This window comes from Cebus imitator, unplaced genomic scaffold (assembly GCF_001604975.1).
Source record: "Cebus imitator isolate Cc_AM_T3 unplaced genomic scaffold, Cebus_imitator-1.0 Scaffold5, whole genome shotgun sequence".
NCBI classification, from domain to species: domain Eukaryota; kingdom Metazoa; phylum Chordata; class Mammalia; order Primates; family Cebidae; genus Cebus; species Cebus imitator.
In genome coordinates, this window is record NW_016107320.1 from 4,437,803 (window position 1) to 4,462,118 (window position 24,316).

General features: G+C 36.4%; 1 protein-coding gene across 1 annotated transcript in view; it reads left to right on the top strand.

Annotated features, from left to right (window-relative positions):
• The window catches only part of TNKS (tankyrase), a 187,270-nt gene extending 164,633 nt beyond the window's left edge, over positions 1-22,637 (top strand). Inside the window, exons 21-27 of the mRNA XM_017535741.2 lie at positions 2,985-3,105; positions 4,306-4,403; positions 5,947-6,021; positions 6,916-7,021; positions 7,459-7,645; positions 10,775-10,931; positions 16,941-22,637. Of these exons, the coding sequence (XP_017391230.1) occupies positions 2,985-3,105; positions 4,306-4,403; positions 5,947-6,021; positions 6,916-7,021; positions 7,459-7,645; positions 10,775-10,931; positions 16,941-17,027 (831 nt within the window). The 3' untranslated portion in view covers positions 17,028-22,637. The remainder of the gene's footprint in view (positions 1-2,984; positions 3,106-4,305; positions 4,404-5,946; positions 6,022-6,915; positions 7,022-7,458; positions 7,646-10,774; positions 10,932-16,940) is intronic.
• Positions 22,638-24,316: the final 1,679 nt, after the last annotated feature.

Consider the following 24,316-nt stretch of genomic DNA (forward strand, 5'->3'; position numbering starts at 1 on the left):
AGATACAGCTATACATCTCAGTTCTTCTGTGTACTATTTTTATGACTTCTGTAAGTACCAGTAACCTCATAAATACATCTATAGTACTTCATTATCCATCATTGTAAGGATTAAATGAGGTAACAATGTAAGTAAAGTGCATTGAACTGTGCTTAATATATAGCAAGTACACAGGAAATATTGAAGGGATGGTAGATGGATGACGAATGATTGGATGAAATTGCAAGAATAATGCATATTTATATTCAGTTGCAAGCATATAAAGTTGTGCCATTCCCTTTTTGTTTTTCAGATTCCACAGGTTAATAGCTTTTCATCTCTTCTATCCTTCATGATAGCCTAATAAACATTTTCTTTTTTTTTCTTTAGTTACCTGTTCTCATATTCATTCCTTTTGTGTGACTGTTAAGTATCTAATTGGATAAATGCCAAGACAGCATAGGTAGATCACTTATCTACTGCTGTGTAACAAGTTACCCAAAACTTAATGCCTTAAAATAACAAACAGGTATTATCCCTTAGTTTCTGTATGTCAAGAATCAGATCATGGCTTAATTGGGTGCCTCTGGCTCGAGGTCTGTCCTGAAGCTGCAGTAAACTGTCAGCCAGGTCTACAGTCTCACCTGGAGACTCACCTGGCAAAGACGGGGACCCGCTTTCAAGCTTGCTCACAGTGTCGGTTGACTGGCCTTGATTCCTCATCTGTGGGCCTCTCCACAGAGTCACCTTATGGAGTATTACTGTTGCTACTTGATAAATTACTACAAACTTAGCAGCTCGAAACAACACACATTTTATGAGTCAGGAGTCTGTGCACAGCTTAGTTGTGTCCTTTGCTTCATGGTCTTTCACAAGGCTATAGAGTGTTAGCCATGGCCAGCATCTCATCTAAAGACTCCACTGGGGAAGGATCCCCTTCCACATTCTCACATGATTGGCAGGATTCAGTCCCTTGCAGCCTGTTGGACTGAAGCCCCCAGTTCCTTGCCATGCAGCCCTCTATAACATGGTTTCTTGCTTTATCATAGCCAGCAAGAGAAAGAAGATCTGCTAGTCACCTCTCATCACCATTGCTGTATTTGCTTGGTTAGAGGCAAGTCACTAGGCAAGCCTGCACTCCAGAGGAGGGGAGCACACAGGATATGATGTAAGGAAGCGGGAATCATTGAATCTGTCTGCCATAGCATGGCAGCCAGTTCTTCTAGGGTGAGCAGTCCAAAGAGTGAGCGCCCAAGATGGAAGCCACAGTCTTTTTATTATCTAAAGTAAAAAGTAATTTCCCTTCACTTCTGCTGTATTATATTTGTTAGAAGTGAGTTCATAAGTCTGTCCCACATAGGGAAGGGATTACAGTGAGGTTACAAATACCAGGAGGTAGGAGACCACTTTCCACAGTAGATGTGAGGCCTTGCCTTCTAAACTAAGTGACTAAGTATCAGTCTCTGGGTTGTTTTGTTGATTTGGTTTGGGTTTTTGTATTCATTTTATGATTAGAGCTATAAAATGAATAAATATGTTAAATATTCCCCATTACTCCTCTAGAACATTGTAGAGAATATTGTGATTTGCTGGCCTGGTATCTACTTCCTCCAAATACGCACTATATGTATCAATTCAGAAAAGTCTGAGGATTCCCTGAGTTGAAATTACCACATAGATATGAAACCCTTGGTTTTAAACTGAAGTTAGTTTAGAATATTTAGAGGAAAAAAATGGGACATCCATAACATAGCTTTCAAATTGTATTAAAATCATATCTAGCTAAGAATGTAAAGGCTCCTACTATTTTGTGAACTGTTCTGTCTCAAAGATGTGTATTTCAGATATTTTTTTTTTAAGCTTTGCCGAAAACTTTCTTTTGGGTGATTGCCCGCTTTTTGCAATGAAGCAATTATTGCTTACGTGGCCACTTAGAAGCAGTATAGAAAATTATTTCCAAAGAGTGAGTAATGTATGCTCATTTCACTGGAAAGATCAAACTCATATTTTATTCTGACAAAAATCAGCAGAGCTCTAGGCCTATTTTGTCAGTGTTTTGAATGTTACATGCAAGTTAAAAGTGGAAAAAGCTATCTTCTTTGAGTTGGAAAAAGAGTGTCTATAAACGAATTTCTTGGTTTTCCAAGGAATGGGAAAATCAAAGACTAATCTTGTAGGCTGGTATTTGGATTGTGACAAGGCAAAATTGCATGTTCAGCCTTCAAGAAATGTGGCTACCCAAGTTCAACCTGTGTGTTCAGAACATAGCCACTGGGTGGTAGTAGAGTTACACTACTTCAGTCCATAAAGGAATTAGGTGATTTCGAGCCAACTAATCATCTCCATTTTACAGGGATGAATAACCAAAAATTAAAAACCACTATGTTGTATAAAAATAGAATGTATTTTAAGCAGAAGGGATTGTTAAGTCTATAATTTATAAGAGAGCTTAAAAACCGTCTATTCTTTTCTTGTCCAAACCAGAATTTTAAAATGTAGCCTCTCTATAAAACAGTTTGTAATCTAACTACATACTTGAGATATCAATCTCACTGCTTTCTAAGGCAGCCTGTCCCAGGCTTGAGTGTTTCTTAGCACTGAGAAGTTCTTCATTATCTTCATCTAAAAACTGCTTTCTCCTTTTCCTGCACTCTGTTTTCCCGTTTTCAAGCTACTGATTCCTCCTCTATCTTGAGGCAAGCAGGAGATGATAGGATGAAATCAAAAGGAAATATAGCAGTGATCATTTTATATTTCTCTGGTATTGTTTCTCCCTTTTTAATTCTCATGGACCAAAAGCAAATCAAGGAGTACTTTAAGTGAGGAAAAAAATGCTGATGAGACCATCAAGACAACTTTAAAAAGATTGTAAGCCGATGTTTATAAAAGAAACAAAAGAATTTTCATAATTTGAATGGTAATTGTAGCATTCTAGACAAATGGAAGAGCTTTTGTCCTATGAGGAACCGTTAAAGATTTCACAACTAATTTTTTTCATTTTTCAGATTACACTAGATGTGTTGGCTGATATGGGTCATGAAGAGTTGAAAGAAATAGGCATCAATGCATATGGGCACCGCCACAAATTAATCAAAGGAGTAGAAAGACTTTTAGGTGGACAACAAGGTAAGCTGTTCAGGAAAAAACAAATTTCAGAAATCAGTGGTACAAGGTAAGCGTTGGGGCTGACAATTGAACTCAGGCAGCCTAACCCCAGAACCATTCACTGAACTATTGTAGTACCTCCTGTGCCTTCCCTATCTCAGTTACTGGCCTCGTGCTCCCTCTAGCCTTAAAAATCAGAGGTCAGTCTTCCCTCTCTCTTGACACTTTTGTGTCCTAATTTTTTTTGGAATCTCTGTACTTATGTCCCTTCCCATGACTGTCACTTAATCCAAGCCACCATTTTGTCTCCTGGATTGTCCCAACCACCTTCTGGTTTATCTCCAGCCTTCACATTTGCTTCCTTCTAGTATCTTCTCTGCAATGTGAACACAGTCTTTTCATAATGATTATATGATCATATCACTCCATTGCTTAAACCCCTGTAATAGAATCCTGTTGCTTTTAGGATAGAACTGAACATTTCCTAACATGCCTTTTCACAATCTAACCTTTCTTTTCTTATCTTGAACCCTTCTCCCTCCACTATGACTGTCAGCTTTGTCTTTTTCCATTGTGCTTTGCTGTTACAAGCCTCTTTCCCCTCTGTGTTTATCCATTTCTCTATTTGTTCGAAGCACTTTTACCATAGAAAGCAAGGGAAGAGAAAGGAAACAACTTGAATCAGTCAGTTAATCTACAGAGCTAATCAAATTACAAGAGTGATGTGAAATTAAAACTGGAAGATTCTGTGCTTGAGTCTTGCTTATTTATCTGTATTTTAGTTCATCCGTAAAACTAACAAAGATAATGTATTTTAAAGCAATTGTAAGTGGCTATTTCAAGCCATCTTACAAGAGTTCTTAGAGGATAATTTTTAAATTTTAGATCTGACTACATTGTGATGTCAGTGTATGTTTTTCTTTTGTGTCAGATATAGCTTCTTATATGTTCATGATAGAGTTTAATTCAACACATATTTGTCAAACCCTGTGGTGTGTACAAGAAACTCTATAAGAACAGATAAAATCGATCCCCAAACATCTCCATTTTTATCTCCTATATTTGAGTAAATTTGTTTAAAATAACCTAATTTATCAGGTTCAAATTGCAAACAGTTTAGGCTTGTTCCAAAATGTCAATTATTTATTATGAAGTGTTTTCTAAAATAGAGCCTGAGGAGTGCAGATTTTTGTTTCATACGTTAATTTTTCTCTCCTACAGGCACCAATCCTTATTTGACTTTTCACTGTGTTAATCAGGGAACGATTTTGCTGGATCTTGCTCCAGAAGATAAAGAATATCAGTCAGTAGAAGAAGAGGTAATATACATCAGAAAACTTTCATTTGCTTTTCTTGAACTCTGTGGATAAACCTGTTTTTCTAGAAATAACTTTGTCTTACATTGCCTTGTGGTCATGGTCACGTGCCTATTAATCAGTCTTTCTTAGCCATTGTGCTAGAATATTGCCAAAATTAAAATATGACTGTTTCACATGGTTTTCACATTATAAGCCTGGGTTTTCTAATGAGTGGGGCCCATCTGTCTTTTTATTCTGGAGATTTTCTTGAAATTCATGCAAAATAAGGAGGCTATTAGAACTATTTTCTTATATTGCCACCTAAGAATGATATGAAATGAAACTCTTGCCTCATAGAGAGCATATGTCTTCTCATCCTTGTTTTTATGCAGTTATAAATGTGACTATAAAATAATATGGCTAATTGTCACATATGCTTCTGGATCTGCCTCATTATTCTGCATCACATTTCATTTCTCCAGTCACAGTTATTCTGAGCCCCTATGAAGGCTGTCTCTGTGGCCCTCCTGGTGGTCAGATGGCAGTGAGACTCCTTCTCCACTGATGGCTTAGCCTCACTTCTTACCATAATAAACAAAGGGCCTAATGCCATTGTTATAAGTAAACTACCTAATTCTGTTATGCAAATACCTAAGCAGAAAAAGGTATGCCTAATTCTTGTTTTTTTTTTTTTTTGTTCATTAGTACTCATTTTATTTTCATTCCCTGGCTAGAACTCACATTAGAGAACCCAGCACCATGACCCTAGGGCTGTATTTCAGCTCATACATGGCCAGCTTATCAGAAGGCATCATGGGTTCCAGTGTCTTACTACCTAATTATTCTCCTAGCTGCTAATAAATTTTGATAATAATGTCAAAAATGTAATGACTTGTCACAAGTGAAGGAGTAAGGAAAAGAATGCACTCTATTGAGTTAATTCTCTGAGAAACTTAGGTCTTTAAAACATTTTTCTTTTCCATAATTACTTTTAATTTAGGGAGTGGTCAGAAGAAAGTTACTCCCTTTAGTAGTACATTATCGTCAGCTTCGCCTGGCCTTTGTAGATATACTTAGAGATCCCAAGCTGACTACTACTGAGATTATGTGGAATATTTCACCTACAGAACAAATATTTATTGGTCTTTTTAAAATTGTTTATTTTTAGCACTTGTCCACTGAGTAAGAGTTGAATGTAAGGAGTTTTTGTTTGACTTAATTAATGTTAATTCTTCTTCTCAATAAGATAAGATAGTAATTATAGATGATTTAATGTGATTTTTATATGTTTCCCCATTGTGTTTACAGAAAACTCCTTCAGAACTTTTATTTAAAAGTAAATAAAAAGTGCATGAATTTAATATTTATGTTTGACAGTGACAGAAATACCCACTAAACTTGTTCATCAATTTATAGTGAATGCCTATTTATTTATTAATAAATAAATAGAATTTTAGACTCATCTATTAAATAATAAAATTGAAATATTGAAAACAATGAAAGAAATGTTTTTAGAATTATACACTGGCATGTTTTTATAAAATTAATTTATTTTGTTCTATAGATGCAAAGTACAATTCGAGAACACAGAGATGGTGGTAATGCTGGAGGCATCTTCAACAGATACAATGTTATTCGAGTAAGTTTTTAAAGTTTCAGGCTTCCCTGAAAATCAAATCTAAACAATGATAAAAGTTTTTTAAGTCATATTTTCAAATGTCAAAGATAAATAATCACCTATTGCCCTGAAGTCAGGTATCACTCTTCTCACTATAATATCTCTAACTCCCTAAGACAATACTTAACTAAAAATAAAGACATCCTGAAAACACCAAACCTACAAACAGGAGGCTAGATCAGCCTGTACTAGTGATACTTACATGGATATTGGTCTCCCTGCTCATCTACAAATACAGGCCATAGCTGACAGTTATGTTTATTATCATTTGCAGGTTGCATCAAAGTCTTGGATTGTCAATCTAATTGAACCAGTAATTATCCCAGAATATATATATCTCTTAATCTCAATATCTTAATTTGTAATATGGAACAGATGACTCATGCTTTTTACAAAGGGGTATCATGAAGATGAATAAAATCTGTGAAGAACTGGTTTAACCCTTTGAGTTAACAGACCTGTGAAAGTTATACTGATACACATTAAAATAACCCAGGGAACTTTTTTTTTTCTAAATACAGATTTATAGGTTCCCATCTTCTGAAATTTATTAAGTCTGAGGAGAAGCCTAAACTTAACCTTCTTACCTTTCTATTTTTTTTTTTTTTTTAATCCTGAGGTGATTTAGAGGTAATAGCGAGGTCTGGTATATAATAACGAAAACCATGACTTCAAATTATGTCACTAACAGCTAGAGTATTAACTGAATTACACTGACATGGTAGCTTTATCACTTTTAAATTATGTCTTAACCAAAATAAAAATTGAACCTTCCTAAAAGAAAAACATACTTGTCATTTCAAATCGTAAGTGCACATTTCACTGATAATGTTTCGTTCTTCTTCATCCTTAAAGATTCAAAAAGTTGTCAACAAGAAGTTGAGGGAGCGATTCTGTCACAGACAGAAGGAAGTGTCTGAGGAGAATCACAACCATCACAATGAGCGCATGCTGTTTCATGGTGAGTGGCATGGCAGTGATGGTGGATGTCTCCCTGGGCTTTTGCAGGAGACAGTAAAGTGAAAAACCTATGTTAAATTGACTATAAGAGGATTGTGTTAAAAATGGCTGTTTTGATTATTTTGTTCCAATAATTAGTTCTTGGTATCAGCTTTCTACTATATCACACATTAGTACAGACTTTCCAGTGCTTATACAATGAAAATAATTGATCTAAAATTATTTTTAGAACTTAAGTTGCAAATTGTGTACCTAATGAATTATTTTTGTTGTAATTTAGTACTAGTACATTATGTATAATAGGTCTTCTTAGAAAGTACTTTTCATTTATACATTATTCATTTCTTAATATTAACTTGCCCTGTGCAAATAGTGTACAGGTGATTAAGCTTCTAGAAAAGTGTTCAGAAACAAGTATTTCTTTCTTTGTATTACTAGGTTCTCCTTTCATTAATGCCATTATTCATAAAGGGTTTGATGAGCGACATGCATACATAGGAGGAATGTTTGGAGCTGGGATTTATTTTGCTGAAAACTCCTCAAAAAGCAACCAATATGTTTATGGAATTGGAGGAGGAACAGGCTGCCCTACACACAAGGACAGATCATGCTATATATGTCACAGGTAAGCATCTTGTCTTTAGTGTAACGTTTGCCATCCCCAGGTCGTGAACCAAGAGACAGAGTCGCACTCTGTCCCCAGGCTGCAATGCAATGGCACAATCTCGGCTCACTGTAACCTCAGCCTCCCAGGTTCAAGCGATTCTCCTGCCTCAGCCTTCCAAGTGGCTGGGATTACCACCATGCCCAGCTAATTTTTGTATTTTTAGTAAAGACGCGATTTTGCCATGTTGGCTAGGCTGGTCTAGAACTCCTGACCTTGTGATCTGCCTGCCTCGGCCTCCCAAAGTGCTGGATTACAGGTGTGAGCCACCGCGCCCAACCCCAAATTGGTTTATCAGGCTCTGCAGAAGTCACAGGTTATCCTCAGTCTTGCGTCCCAGTAAATCCTGTTGGCTCAGGAACGGGGTGGGAGCAGCTGATCAGCCTCTGCCCTAACAGGAGCAATAACAGCAGAGCAGATACCAGGGGTAAAAACCAGGTAGATGTCTTCCAGTCATGGGTTATATAATAAAACTTCCAGCAACTTGGCTATCTCCTGGATTTCACTTTTCTTGCTTTGTGTAATCAGAATAGGGCAAGGCTAAGAATGATTTTGGTAGAACAAAGAACCACTAGCTCTAGTCACATTTGAAAAAAGACACACATACTACTAAGGTAGACTCTTTAATTTACTTCTGATGTTGCTGGTGATGTTGTTTTAAGGCAGGATATATAATTAGCCTTGGCAACGTAAAATATCAACTTTCGAATTAATAGCAGACAATGAATATTGGCCTTGTTAATAGGATTTTAAAACTCAAAAATCAGAGAGAACAATGGTATACTCTCTCTGATGTCAGTGGCAAAAAAAAAAAATATATATTGTCCCTTTCCTTGGCAATGAAAAAATACAAAATAATTATACTATACAAAGATTGGGATTTATTATATCTCTCTGTAAAGTTACCAAATGCATTCTTTTTACAAACCCAGGTTAATAACATATTTTGTAATTTGGTTAAGACCTTAAAAAGACCCAAACAATTTCAGAACAAGGATCTCTGAGAAAAAAAAGAAAAGCCCCCATAACCTTAAAATTCATTGTGATTATTGACCTTAAAATTTGTCTCTCAGTTGTATTTTGAACAAAATTATTGCCATCAGCCATTCTGATGAGTTGGATGTCATATGTCCAGAAGGAAACTTCCTTCCATTAAGACCTCTGTGATTAAGAATACAGAGAAATTTTCAAGAATATATAGCATGTAAAAGTTTTTTTTTTTTTTTTTTTTTTTTTTTTTTTTTTTTTTTTTTTTTTTTGATGCTTCGAACATAATTCCTCTGGAGGCAAAAATGAGCCTAAATAAGCAATAAAAATGAATCTCAATGAAGATTAACAGTCACACATTAAAATTAGACACACAAGTTTAAGTCTTAGCCAGAATTTCCTAGAAAACAGAGCGTAAAGCAAAAGTAGGTGACAAGTATTTGATTGGCTAGAGCAGCCCCAGGGAGGCAGGAACGAGGGCCCAAAAAGAATTGAGGTGGAGAAGATAGCAGAGCAACCACAGTGTGATGCATTAATGAGCTCTGGCCAGAGTCTCACAGTGAGTTGAGTCAATTGCTCAGTCCATGAGACATCTCCAAAGAGGCTGTATGAACTGCAGCATCTCAGAACAGTAGTATGTCAGTGAGAGAAAGAGATGAATTTGTCTGTTGGCTCCTATCTTGCATTTGCCAAAATTTGCCCCATAGGGCTAATTGGTACCCCTACCATTTAGGCTGCAGTATCTGTTGCTTGCCTGTAATGCACCACAGTGTACCAGGCAAGCCAGTGAGCAGACCTGAGCCAGCACTCCACTTGGCCATCTACAGCTGCAGCTCACAGCTAGCTGAGCAGATCCCACGTCATCTCCTGCCTCAGAAGCAACAGGGGAACCCTGGTGCAGGAAGCAGAAGACCAGGGCCTGTCAGGTTCAGCTTTGTGTGACATAATAGACTAGGAGCACACAGAATCTAATGACAACATACCACTGCTGCAAATGTAGAGATAGGGCTCAAAAAGCCTCTTTCTGATGGAGAACAAAGCCCTTCCTCTGGGACCTGCAAGAAAATATAATAGACCAAGCCAGCATCCCAGAGGATCATCAATAGCATCCAACTCAAAAAGCCAGTCCAGATAAGACCTGGTTATTCTGGATCCAGCACAAATTTTAGTTGACTCAAAATAAAATCCCTGGTTAGTTATAACACAAAGATTATACTCCATTACTAAAAACAATATGATTGAATTATAATTGTTTACATTGAACAGTGTGACCAATTGTACTAATTAGTTAAAATGTTTGTTGCTTATATTAGGGATTGGCAGACATTTTCTATAAGGGATATATAATAATTACTTTAGATCTTGCAGGTCATACAATCCCTGTCACAGTAACTCAGTTCTGCCCTTGTAGTGCAAAATAACCATAGACTATATGTAAATAAATGCATGGCTGTGTTCCAATAAAAATGTATTTACAAAAGCAGGTGGCAGGCTGGATTTGATCCAGGGGCTATAGTTTGCCAACTCCTAGTATATATAATAGACTTTCTTCCCAGTCAACCTTTCTTACTCTATAATACTTAACATCTGCTCTAATTCATGTTTCACCCAGATTAGTATGATTTTCAGCCATACATTTAAGCTAGGTACTTTTGTTCATGATCCACTTTTATTATTACTGTTTATCTCATCCCAGTTTCTACTTTTTCCGCATAATGAATAAACCCAATCTTAACTTCAGTTGTTGTTTCCATCAGCCTGTTTTTTCACCTTTCACCTACCCATCCATGTAAGAACTCAATTTTTCTCTGGTTATTTCTCTCTTTTTCTACCAGGCAGAATTTACTGCAGCATTTTCTATGGCCGATTACTAAGCCATACCAAAACTACTTTAAACTTAAAGTGTAACTGTTGAGCCTGGTAACTGTTTATAGTAAATTGTTATATCAAATTCCATCCCATTCCTACTCATAAATCTGAAAATGACATTTAAATTAGCTTGCCTCATGTTAAATTTTTTAGAAATTAATAGACCTAGCAGTTATATCATTGTAAGATTTAAAGCTTCCTTCAAAGCATTGCTTTTTTTCTTTTTCTCCTTAGACAAATGCTCTTCTGTAGAGTGACCCTTGGGAAATCCTTTCTGCAGTTTAGCACCATGAAAATGGCTCATGCCCCTCCAGGGCATCACTCAGTCATTGGCAGACCGAGCGTAAACGGGCTGGCATATGCTGAATATGTCATCTACAGAGGAGAACAGGTATGTTACTCAACAATCAAGCATAACCAAGTTACCAAACATTACAATACAGAACACAGAGACTGTCTAAGACTTGAGAAAACCTTTCAGTGAAATCCACCACGCAGTGTGCTAGTATTAGTTACTTCAGATACAAAATAAAGATATCAACTTTTTACATAAAAGCCATTAGTTAGTTGTCAGCCACATAACACAATGTGAACAAGAGGGCATTTGAGAAATAAAGGCTTGGGCTCTCATGCTGTTTTGAGGCCTGCTACTCTGAACTAATGCCTTGTGCCACTTCATGCTCAACATGGCAGGGCAAGATCCACTATCTAGTGGATCTTAATGGATATACTTGCCACAGGCTGCTCACATGAGTTGAGTCTCTCTAATTCAGATCATGATACATACGTTGAACTCTAGCTTTCTGAGTCGTAAAGCTACAGTACATGTAATTCTGCCAACTGCTTGACACTCCACAGTAAAATTGGAGAAAGAGGGAGTGTGTGTGTGTGTGTGTGTGTGTGTGTGTGTGTGTGTGTGTACCCATGTAAATTTATGGGTAAGTATAAATGTAAGCATTTGTATGTATATGAGTATGTATGTACAGATATTTCTTAGCTCTGTCTGCCAAAAACAAAGAAAGCCAATAGAAAAGAACCCAGGTTTTGCTCTCTAATACCATTCCCCACTAAAAGGAACCAAGGCATCTTAAAGAAACAGCTAATTCCAGGGCTGGGCAAAATAGGTACAAGGTGAGCTTCAAACATCTTGTTATACCACAAAGTAACGAAGTACTGATGAACAAATCATGGGGATATGTCACAAGGACACAGAAGCCAGCTGAAAGGAGCTGCCCCAGTCAAATCTGGGATAATCTGAACACTAAAATAAGTACAGTCATGAATTTTAAGCCACTGGAAAATATAGAAATTCATTATTCTACATTGATAATAAATAGATAAGAAAATAAAGTAGAAGTGGGGAGCTCTTGATTACAGTAGAATGCCAAAGGCAAATGGGTAAATGTGAGGGAGTTCTGGAGTTGGAAAAATCATCATTCCCACTGCACATGTAGTAGAGAGAAGAAAAAAAAAGAAAGAAAAATCCTCATCACGCAACTGTCATGGAAAAGATTAGATCAGGCAAGAATTATCAATGGATGCTAAATATGGGGGATAGTTTCAATAAGGAGAATAATATTTGCATGGTCTTCTAACTACAAAGTTACTTTCAAAGGGGGCTTGGTAGGGAGTGATAATTATATATTGGAGAAAGGGAACAATACCTTGACCAGATACTCAAAATCAACATCACCAGTGAGGGACAGATAGGAATATAGTGTGTCTCTAGATGGATACTCTAAAGGCGTGACATCTCTGCAGCATTCCAGTCAAAAATACATAAGGTAAATCTAATAAAAATGAGGAATGTTTTATTTTTCTTTTTACTGTAGAAAGATTGTATTCTTTGAAAGTGTCAATATTTTAAAAGACAGGGAAAGACTATGCTAACTTTCCAGATTAAATGAGGCCCAAGAGACATGAAAACTGAGTTAGCTGGAACTACAGGCGTGTGCCACCACCCCTGACTAATTTTTGTATTTTTAGTAGAGACAGGGTTTCACCATGTTGGCCAGGCTGCTCTCAAACTCCTGACATTGTGATCCACCCACCTTGGCCTCCCAAAGTGCTGGGATTACAGGCGTGAGCCACCATGCCTGACTGAAGACAATGTTTTAATTCATAATATGAATATATTCATCTTTATACCGATGTGGTTATAAAGTGTAATTTCCATAATTCAAATATAATACTTATATTTAATTAAATGATATATAATTAAAAAAAAAAAAGAAAACTGAGTTAACTTTCTGCCCCCAAACTGCATCCAGTATTGGAAGAGAATGTACATTAGATCAACTGACAAAATTGGAATATGGACATTAGATAAGTAAAAGTATTATATCAGTGTAAAATTATAAGATTGATTCTGTACTTATGTAAGGCAGTATATCTATTCTTAAAAAATATATACTGGCATATTTAGAGATAAAGGACCGTGATGATGTATATAACTTATAAACGTTTCAGGGAAAATGTATGCATGTGTGCTTCTGAGTGTGAATGTGTGTGTGTGTGTGCAGGGGTATGTATATGTGGGCTTGGACATATCTGGTATACAGAAATAGGGAAGGTGCAAATGATAAAGCAAATGAGATAAATAAAACCTTCCCAGTAGGTAGATCTGGGTAAAGTTATGTAGCTGTTTTTGGTACCATTTTAATTTTTGCAGTGTACTTGTAAGTTGGCAGCTGTTTCCAAATAAAAAGTTTAAATAAAGAATAAATTTGCCATGCTTTTCTGTTTAAGTCAGAAACCTTAGACATCTAGAGAAGATGCTTTTACTTTGATTTAGTAATTATACTTCTAGAAATTTGTTTGAAACAATCAGTGATAGTCACACACACACACTATATACATCAATATGTGGATAGTCATCACTGTATTGATTATCATAATAAAAAATTTAAACAATGTAAATATTCAGCAAAAGTAGAATTGTTAAATAAATTTTAATATATTCATATGTCTGGTATTTTTTAACATTTACATAACATATACCAAACATAGATTCACCCACAACATAAGAATGGTTATCACTGGGTATTAAGATAATGAGTGATTTCAGTTCTCTTTACCATATATTTTTTAATATATATGAGTTATCTGTAGTAGTAAATATTTCTTTCATAACTGGACACAAAGAGATAGTAAGTAATACTTAGAAGATAAGTATAATTTTAGTTTTCTGAAATTTACTGATTATTTAACCATTTCCCAGGTAAAATTTGACTTGATAATTTAGTCAGAGTCTCTGATGAAATAATTTTAGAGACTGATTATTGCAAAACTTATTTGAAAGAAAAAAGTGCCTTGAGAAATCAAAAGCACTTAGTATTGACTTTATTTCAGGGGAGGTTAATTGCTTTTCCATATTCAGGTATACTTGTCCACATGGATAGTGTTAACTGGAGGGTCTACTAATTGAGTACTTTCCCATGAGCAGTTTTTCCTGATTTTATAGTGAAATTTTCCTTTACTAACTTTTATTTTCATTCTCCTTAGTCACACTGCAAATCATCTTTCACTCTTAATGTTTAACATTTTCAAAAACAGACAAATGTTTTATTATGTGTTTTTTGACTGAGGATTGATTTGAGGAATATTATTCATTATTGGTGGGATTGTTTCTTTCTTGCAGATAGAAAAGATATGTTGAAAGTTAACCGAACTATTCTTGAAAAGAAAAATGGCTCTGATCATAACATATGATTGGAATTAAAATGTCAGTGGCATTTTTATATGTTGTACTTTAAACTTTACATTAAATATGAAGGAGAGGTGTTCTCTGGTCATTGGTTGCTACAGAGATTTCACTTATTTTACTGAACTGATATGAACAATATGGAATTACTTAACCTGGAGAAGAAAAGACTATAGAAAGATTTCTAGAATGGTTTTCAAATATACAAAATTAAGAGAGCATGACAATCCCTTCTTCACATCTGTGAAACATAAACAGAGCGTTTGTATTTAAATGTTAGTGTTAGGAATTTGGATTAAGAAGAAATTTCATAAAGTGAGTTACCAAAAGTGGTTATGTATGTAAAAAAAATACATTCTATGCTTTTATAACCAGCATGGATTTAACGTGACTTGACAGAAAATGTGGTGTTTGATCCATCTTAGGCCCATCTAGTTCTGCAGTTTGATAATTCCCTTGCCTTAAATCCCTCTGGACTTTGATGTGAATAATCAATATCTTAAAGAGTACATAGAAACTATTCAGTAGCCTGATCAGTAGAAGCCAGGCGCACTCAATAAGGACCTTTAAGTAATTTAGAATCTTAGCATCTGCCTGACAAAAATGTACCTATGTCAGGGATCACCCTAAATCATGAGCTACCTAAATGAAAACACCAGCATTATTGACTCCTTTGCTTAAACAACTTTTCCTCAAGTAAAATAATGTGTCATAGAAAGTATTATAGATATTGAACTTCACTGAGACAAAAGGAAGTAGGAGTGGGCTTCCACTCATTTTTGACACTTACCATATGCCACCTGTGTTCTTTTTACATTTCTAATGTTTTTGTCTGGCTGGATGGTAAGCTCCTTCACAGCAGGGTCCACATCTCACACCGGAGTGTTTTTATGTGGTAGTTGCTCAATACCTGTATTCTGGTGATAAATAGTTTTCTTGACCATTAAACCATCTGGTTGATTAATTAGCATTTTTATTTTTTACCAGTATTTGAACTTTGCTAGGTTTTTTATCCCAACTCTAGAATTAGCAGTAGGTATTTGAACCTAGATTGTTTTAGTAGACCATTTCAAAAATTAAGTGTACATCTTAAAGTAAAACTACAGATAGTTTCTTTTGTTCTTACAAAAATAAAAGTACAAACTGGTTACTGAGACTTCAGATTGGAAAGTCAGGAGAGATTTTCAATCTTGGTTTATTTCCACTGAGTATACTAAAGATAGAAATTGTTGCTGTTTTTAACTAAAATCAGAGCAGACTGTAATTACAGAAAATAATATTATGAATGGTTCCTTATATATAGAGAGACAGAACTTAACATATTTATGGTTTTTTGTTCTTTTTAAAGTTCTTGCTGAGACCTTTTAGGAGACAGTACTCTCTAATCAATAATACTACTAATAATAATAATAACTCACATATCTTAGATCCTTACTATGCCAGACCTATTCTAAGACTTTTGCATTTAGTTCTCACAAAAATCATATTATTAAATATTAACATTAACATAATTAAATATTAGCATTAATGTTAACGTTAATATTAAATATTATCTCACAAAAATCGTAATATTAATATTAAATATTAGTATATAATTCTAATATTCTAACATTTAAAGATGAGGAGAGCTCAGGCACCGCTGTATGTTTCTGTCTCTCAAGATCAAGTTGTATAGTTACAAATTATTCAGTAAATCTATCACATTTATTTCTGCATTTTAAATATTAAAGTTCAGTTTTTTCTTATCCTTCATTACTTTTATTATCTTATCCCATGTCTATTTATATACAAGCAGTTGGTCAGCATTGAACAAACTATTTTTGGTCCCCCAAACACTTTGCTCACCCAAGAGTCTTTTTTTAAGTCATAGACCTCTCTGAAATACTGAGTCTAATTTCATCCCATGTTATAGTTAGGGTTGAAGAATTCGTAGTCACACACTAAGGGGTATCCTGCCTCTCCTTCCAATTGCTGCCTTCATTGCGATTTCTGGTTGAGGTTTTCAGCAGCTGCCTCTGGTCAGCCTTCTTTTTCCTGCTCCCACCAAGAAGTACTCTTGCCATTCCAGACACAGCCTTATGTTTTGCTGACTGCAAGAAAGAAGAGACAACGAGAATATGAAGAAGGCCAGTCTAAATTGGAGTCCTTATCTTTCCTGTAAATGATGCCTTTGATTAGTCAATTTTAAAAAATTGTTGCCAAAGTGTTCCTTCCGGGTTATTGGTGACTCCATAATCTCACCCTTACTCCTTGTAGCTCAGTGGGTTACACCATCTTCTATGATTAATTTGGACTTGATTCAGCAAAATTATTCTTTCATTTAGCAAACTTTTATTAAACACATGCTATGTGACAGCAGTAATGCTCTATGAGGTGAAAAAGAAAGATACTAGTGCTGCCTCGGGCCTTGGTTTCCCTACTTATGACACGTGGCTCTCTAATAAGGGATGAATGGAGTTTAATTAATTTACAGTATTCAAAGTAGAAATAACATTCAGTTTTCTAGATTGTAGGGTTTATACACATTTATATACAGTTAAGTAGGTGGACCTCCAAATGGTTCAGGCACCTGTTAAGAGACTGAGTCTATGTAGAATATTGGCCACGATTAATAGCCTTTGAGGCTTCCACATTCAGTAAGGCTTTAATATTGTGCCTACTAGAAGGGTGATTTGTTTTTCTTCTTGTCCTTCCCAGGCGTACCCAGAGTATCTCATCACTTACCAGATCATGAAGCCAGAAGCCCCTTCCCAAACTGCAACAGCCGCAGAGCAGAAGACCTAGTGAATGCCTGCTGGTGAAGGCCAGATAAGATTTCAAACTGGGACTAGATTACAGAGGCTTGTTTCTAACAGCAACATCAATATTCTATAAATCCCTGACAGCCTAGAAATAAGCTGTTTGTCTTTTATAAAGCATTGCTATAGTGATGAATATAGTATGAGTAACTGATACATACTCACTGCTACTGTTCCCTTTGAGGAAATGTTTACAGGGGCGGCCTTTTAACATATCTCAGGCTCATTTTCATTGCAATTATCCGTTTCTAAAACAAGATTGCTTTGATATAGACTTGGAAATGGAGGATAACCAATACTTTTTCAAATGTTCACAATTCACACACTACATTTGTTTTGTTATGCATGACACGTGTATATAAAACAAATATACACATATGACAGCAACAGGCTCATTTTTGATTTGCCAGACGTGCATCATTGGCTATCGTTTGTTTGTTTTTTTGGTTTTTGTGATTTTTGGTTACTTTGAAAATGAGCCAGAGCCTTCTTGAGGATATTTTGCACAAAGTCATGCTGACAAAATCATTAGCAATGCAACCCAAGCTTCTGGCTGAGCAAGATTCAGTTACCACTTTTTAAATTTTTTTTATTTTGCTCTGTGGCTGCACTTCTCATTAACGTAAATTGAGATGAAAAGCAAAAAACATCAAGTTTTAGCATCGTTTTATGAATCGGCCCATCTTACAAGGGAAGGACACAAACACCAACCTGACTTAGGAACTCCTAAATTCAGAGAAGCCAAAGCTGGTGAAGGCCACTTGCTCTTTCCAATACAAGCCTGCCACAGAAGCCTTTGGGACAGTGCTGGAGATTAGGCTGAACACAGCCAGGGACAGGCTTGAGTTCCAAGGTGAAAAAACGGGGGAGGCTGTGAGGGAGGAGTTGCATTAAGGAGAGTGAGGAGTATGTGGTTCAGTATCTCTGCAGCCCCACTGGATCCAGGGGGCGCCTCCAAAAATAAATGTTTCCCTTCCCTTAATCTGTACTGTCGGGATTGTTACCCCACTCCAAATTAGCTGCCTTATTTCAGAAGTCAGTGAAATTACTCTACTTCATTAGAGTCACAAAAAGACCACTTTATTGTTTCTTTAGTTGAGAAAGCTGGATTCAGACCCTAATAGTGGATAGATACACACAAATGCAGACTTTTTTGTTTACTCCAGATTTGGGGTTTATTTTGAGTGGCATGCTTCAAATAGTTCATAAAGATCCTTGTGTTAAATTTTTGGATGATTTCTTCAAACTTCTTAGTGTATGTAGACAAGGAGAACAAAAACTGAAACCAAAGCCCTTTTCGTTTTTTTTTAAATGAAGGTGAGAAAGAAATACCATACAATTTTCTTTGTGAAATTACTGTTTATTTTCATCAACATTTACCAAGTGCCATTGACATTTATAAAAAAATTATCCCTTATAGTTCTTACACTTGCCCTTTTCACCTTAACTGAATATGAATTGAGTGCACTAACTTCTTTACTTGATATATTGTGCATCTGCTCTGCTTTGAAACAAAAAGAAACATGAGGAGGAATGGGAAAGACAGTGTGACACAAACTTGCCATTGCAATTGAAAGCCCTGAAAACAGTGGGTTTTTAAATGCAAGTCGATTAAGCTGTGACCTCCTTAATCTCCTGAAGCAAAATAAAATGGTTACATGCAAAAATTCTAGAAATAGGCTCTTAAAATACACATTTTGCTTCCATGTTGGCTTCAATTCAATGCTGGAACTAGGCATCCAGACTAGTTTGAATTTTGTAGCTGAATTTTGCATGGGTCCTCAAAATTAAATCAAGAATTGGCCTCAGTTGTTGCTTCTTTGAAGTTTTCTTTTGAAGCTGGATGTTTGTGTCTTGGCTACTTGTTTAATACCACTAGAATTCCATATGAGGCTTTGAGAGTTGATATTCAATAAGAGGGCTTTTTTTTCCCTTCTTTCCTTCTCTTTTGCTGTGACAAAGGGTTGAAGAAATTGCCATCTGTGTAGTTTTCAGTAGCGGTGAAGTGTGTATTACTTACCTTCCCCCTAGACATAGTTTAAAATGGTAAACACAGCTGTGATTTTTTTAGTTAAGTAAAAGAGTTAATATGGTATAGATTTGGAAAGCTTTATGGCTTCATTAAAAAGATAAACCACTATCCAACTGTGGTTCTATGTTGTTTCCATCATACTAAATAGATTAATTGATGTGCCAGTTTTAATCTTGGGCCTTACACTTGAGAAGTTAAACTGTGGTTCAATATTTAAACTGCCAATGTTGTATGTCTGATGTTTTGTGTGCCAAGTGAAGGTACTGTGTAAGGAAGACATTTGCAATGCTTCTTGTCTTACAGTGATTCAAGTAGTTCTTGAAAGAATGTGCATGCATTATTCATCTGCTTAAGAGAGTCGGTTAATGCATATATCACAGGAACCAAATACATTTTTTTAGAACTTGAAAACCAAAGGTCATTATGAGTGCACTCAAAAGTTAGCAGAAGTTGATTACATTTGGGATTTTCATCTGTAGCCGTATGAAGAACCCTTTCCAATATAAAAACATGGCATTAAATTAGACTGAAGTCTATTTTATTTTTTATATATGTACTATATAGAAATACTAACAAGTTGGGAACATCCAATATGGCCTACCCTGAAATGGCCCCTCTGTTTCCCTAATCACATGGAAGAAAGAATCTGAACGTCTCCACCAGCTTTACTGGAGTTCCAAAACTAAAGGGCTTTCTAGACCTGATGGTTCCAGTTTACCTGGTATTGGCCAACTGGATACTTGACTCAGGCATAAATTAAGTGCCCTGGTCCTGATACTTTCTCCTATATTTGACCTCTTTCCCTTTTCCCTAGATTACGAGTCTGGAATTAAAGTGAGCTCCAACAATGACCTTGGACCCCATTCATTTTCTCCTCATCTTGGGTCTTAAAAAAGGAGACCAGATACCTCTTAGTTTTTGTATCACAACCAGGAATGGATATTAGGCCTCATGCGCTTTGCTCAGAACACTCTGCCGCTTTGTTAACAAATGACACCATGGAACCCAGAGCTTTGATTCTATGCAAAATAATAGCAGTGCAACCGGGATTCTTGTTTTCCTTTTCCTTCTTGGAGTTTGGAATTTCTAGCTTTTCAAGCAACCTAAGTAGAATAACCATTAGGATGTTTTCATGAAATAGCATCCTTGTACTCCTTTGAGCTTGATGTTAGTGGCTAGACTGATTTCCCTTTGCTCTCAAAATAGCAAAGTGCATTGAAATATACAGAGAAATGCCTGAATATGGCAATCAAATAAAGTAATGTAGATTAACATTCTATTATTGTTGCCATTTTACAAAAAAATAAAATTTTGATTTATGCTGGAAAACGGCATCAGAATGCAATAAGTTGTCTAGGTTTTCTCTGTTTCAGTGTATCTCCCAGTTGCACGAAGGGTTATTGGGCATTGCTCTCCCTCCCTTCTAAACATGTGCACTATCTGGATTCCTGTAAATGGCCTTGCAAACAGAAGTGGTGTGTATTTTCAAGCACCTTTCCCCCATTGTGTCCGTGTCCCATTTGTGTGATATCTGTGATAAATAGCCTTCTTACTGTGTTTTCTGTTGGACTAATTATCTCACATAAAGCTATAGACCTTACTAATTGGCAGATATTCAAAACTGACATTAAGATAAGGTTTCATGTCCAAAATTTATTTAAAGAGTAAAGTTAAATTTGTCTACCGTCAGATCAGTGACAGAGAAGTGAAAAGAATAATTGTGAAAGTGATGTTTGAGCTGTTGTATGCATGTAGTGTATGAAAAGGAAACGCATTCAAAAAATACTACTCTAAAACATGAGGCTTCTTCAGCAACTTGTGCATTCTGCTATTAATAGACAAATTTTTCTCCTTAAGAAAGCCTTAACTATGACAGAAAGTTTTTAACCTTTTATATTTTAATAAGTAAAACATTGTAATCCCACCGCTTAGCATTTGAAAGGTGTGTCAGTGAGTCAGCCACGTCTCCATGTGTTTCATACCTGTTAATCTTATTTTATGAGGGTATATTTCATAAGTAATATTCCCTTACATGCAGTGGAGCTGATTAAAATTAATCCATTTCAATTTCTCCATATCGGAAATTACTCAGCTACCAGATTTCTGGTTTGGAGAAGTGCTGGAAAGATTTCAAAGCCTTTTAAATTATGTATGTGGGGATACAGCAACAACTGTGATACATTGTAGAATTTGAGTGGTATGCAAGCTGTGTTTTTTAATTGTTTCAAAATGTAAACTATGGTTATACTAAAGTGAAAACCTATAGGAAGCTAAAGATTTTATATACTTTGTACGACCGTAGTATGACCAGTTTTGTACATTGCCAGAGAGTTCTGCCTCCTCTGAAATAACATTCACACTGTAGATCGCATTCCGACTCTTCCTTCTTTCACATTCTTTTTTGCTTTACACTTAACGTCTTCGCACCTGCCCTACCACCCATCCTTCCAAAGAGATTTCTCTCATGTTCCAGAATTCAAATTATTTTGGGATTTCTTTTATCGGTCTACCTACCCATTTCTGCAGGCAGCACTGAAAGCTCTTTGTTGATTCAGAGTGTTTGCAGAGAAATGCAGTTGAACCCTTGTGGTGGGGTGTCCCTCACATACCCATGCACCCCTCCCAAAGTTCAGGATGAAAGGCTAGACAACCCACAGTGAACATTAGGAAAGAACACAGATCTTTGAGGCCAATAGCCTAGACCTAGAAGATGACCTTGACTATGTAACCATTGTTTTCATGACATAAATGTTGAAACTCTTCATGTGCATATAACATCTGCTTCTGCTCCCATCGTTTCAAGCTCATCTTATCTTTGTAGTAGTAATATTTGTCTTTGGTAGCTACAAACTAAAAAGGTACTTTTATCAAGGTTTCTCAAAACATTTACAAAACCAGCTTTGAGGAAATGTAGAGTGTTGCCTGGCAACAGCGTTCAGAGTAGTAACTGTATTTTCTCATTGTGGTGTAGTCTGTGTAAGTAATTAGTATAGTGACTCTTTGGTTCATTATTGGCGTTGTTTTTATTTTTAGTCTCTGTGTGACCCACCAGTGGCAGGAGTTGTTCCAAACCCCTCTCCTTTCTTTTTTTGCATTTGTCTATTTGTAGGGTTGTCAGATAAAGTCCAAGATGCCCAGTTAAGTTTGAATTTCAGAGAAACAACTTTTTAGCCTAAGAATGTTTCATGTAATATTTGGCATATATTTACAGTTAAAGCATTCATTATTTGTCTGAAATTCAAATTTAACTGAGCATGCTGGGTTTTTTTCACTGTTTTGCTTTTCTAAATCTGGCAATCCTACAGATTTGGTCATGGAAAATCACTTACAGCACGTTAAACTCCTCTAGTCTTCTTCATCTTTTCACCTGATATGGAATTCCTTTTTCCCTTACCCTCCACTTCTTTCCAAAGGAGGGCATCAAGGGACTTAACCTGCCTGCATGGTGGGTTTCTATTTAAGACATCTTTGTGATTATATTTAACCTGTAACTGTGCTTTGGCTTACCGTCTAGCTCACTGTACTTGTAATTGATTAATACTCAATAAAACCATTTTTAAAGTACACTGTGTGTGTATAGCAGTTAGCTCTTATGTGTTTTCGTTTTGCCCTGCTTGTTCATTTCTGCCTGACCAGCCTTAACACAGCTGACCTTAACACAACTAAACATAGAGAGGGAGGGTTGGTATTTGTATTCTGACAGTTTCAAACTGTCAGAATACAAATACCAACCCTCCCTCTCCATCTTCCAATGAAACCTGGGTTTGAAGTGACTTATCCTCACCTCTCAGCCCACATGGGAGTTACTGAAGTACAGCAATAGCAGGAGCAACATGGGTTCCTTTTAGAAATATCTCTTAAACAAACAGGCTGACACTAGAGTCAGACCTCATACCAGGTCCAAAGGCAGCCCAGAGGCCTTATACAACGTGATTGCTCAGATACTCACGCTCTCCACCTCTTGGAGGAGAGAGAGGGGGAAGAACACCCACTTTGTGTAACAGTAAATATTAAATTCCTAGCACGGTGCCTGGCACAGAGGACTAGGAAAATTCTTCCATTCCTTCCCCTCTTCTTTCTCCATGCCCAGGGATCTATTACATAGCAAATTTGAGGGTAGAATTTTATCTGTACAGTAACTTCTTTTGCCAGAGGGATTGTTAGAGTGACAAAGAGACATAAATGGAAGTGCTCTAGTAACCCTGCAAATAACAATAGCTACCATTGAGCCCATACATGAACCAAGTACTTTGTATATGTACGTTTTCATTAACCCCAAAAACTTGGCAAAACTGGCCTTTTAATTCTGTTTTACAGATGAGGAAGTGAAACTGGAAGTGGTTAAGTCCGTTATTTTATATCCCAGAATGCCTTCCACATGAGACTAAGTACCAGTTGCTGTGCATCAGTCACCAATAATACATGGAGTTGCAGTGTTTAACCAGGAGCAAATATACAGACTTGATTCTACTACATGATTTTATGTCAGTGTCTCACGAGACAGTCAGATTCTAAATGCCATTAGACTCAGGTATTCCCTTTTGGTTATAGAAAGGGAAATTATAGAGGGGACACATTTGGGACTAAGGGGTTAGAGAAAGGGTTATAGAAATAGAAATTATCTGACTTGTGCACAAAAAGCAAGTGGAATATAAAACAGCAACAGAATGTCCACAGCCTGGGTTGGTTTATGATACAGACGTATTCCAAGAGCCTGCTTTTATAGCGTGAACCACTGTGGGTAGGAGATTGGGGGAAGTGGGGAGGGGCGGCTGTAAACTGCTTGGTGGATTGGTTTATCTTCTACAGGAAATTACCTGCTAGAAAACTAGATCCTATTAATCAAAGGATGGGTGCTTCTTGGGTAGCCAGTTTTGAAGAACTGTCTTTAGATTATGTTGTCTACATTGAGTGTTTGGATGCTTTGACCCAATTTCTTAGATTAGAGGCAGTGTGTCCTGTTTATAGCACCTGTCAGCCTTTGTCATTTGGCTAGGTTCACTTTTCCTCATGATCTTCTAAGACTGTACAGTAGGCCTCCAAGCTGAAAGAACACCTGCCACTATATTGGAAATAATGAAAGTTGGGTCATCTATTCCTATTAAGTTGGAACCTAACAAGTACTGGTTGGCATCAGCTCTGAACACTTGGATATATAAAAAACAAGTGGAAAGGGGGTGGTGTGTACCTCTTCATTTATACCAACTCCTACCCACATACAGTGCTAAGAAAACAACTGCATT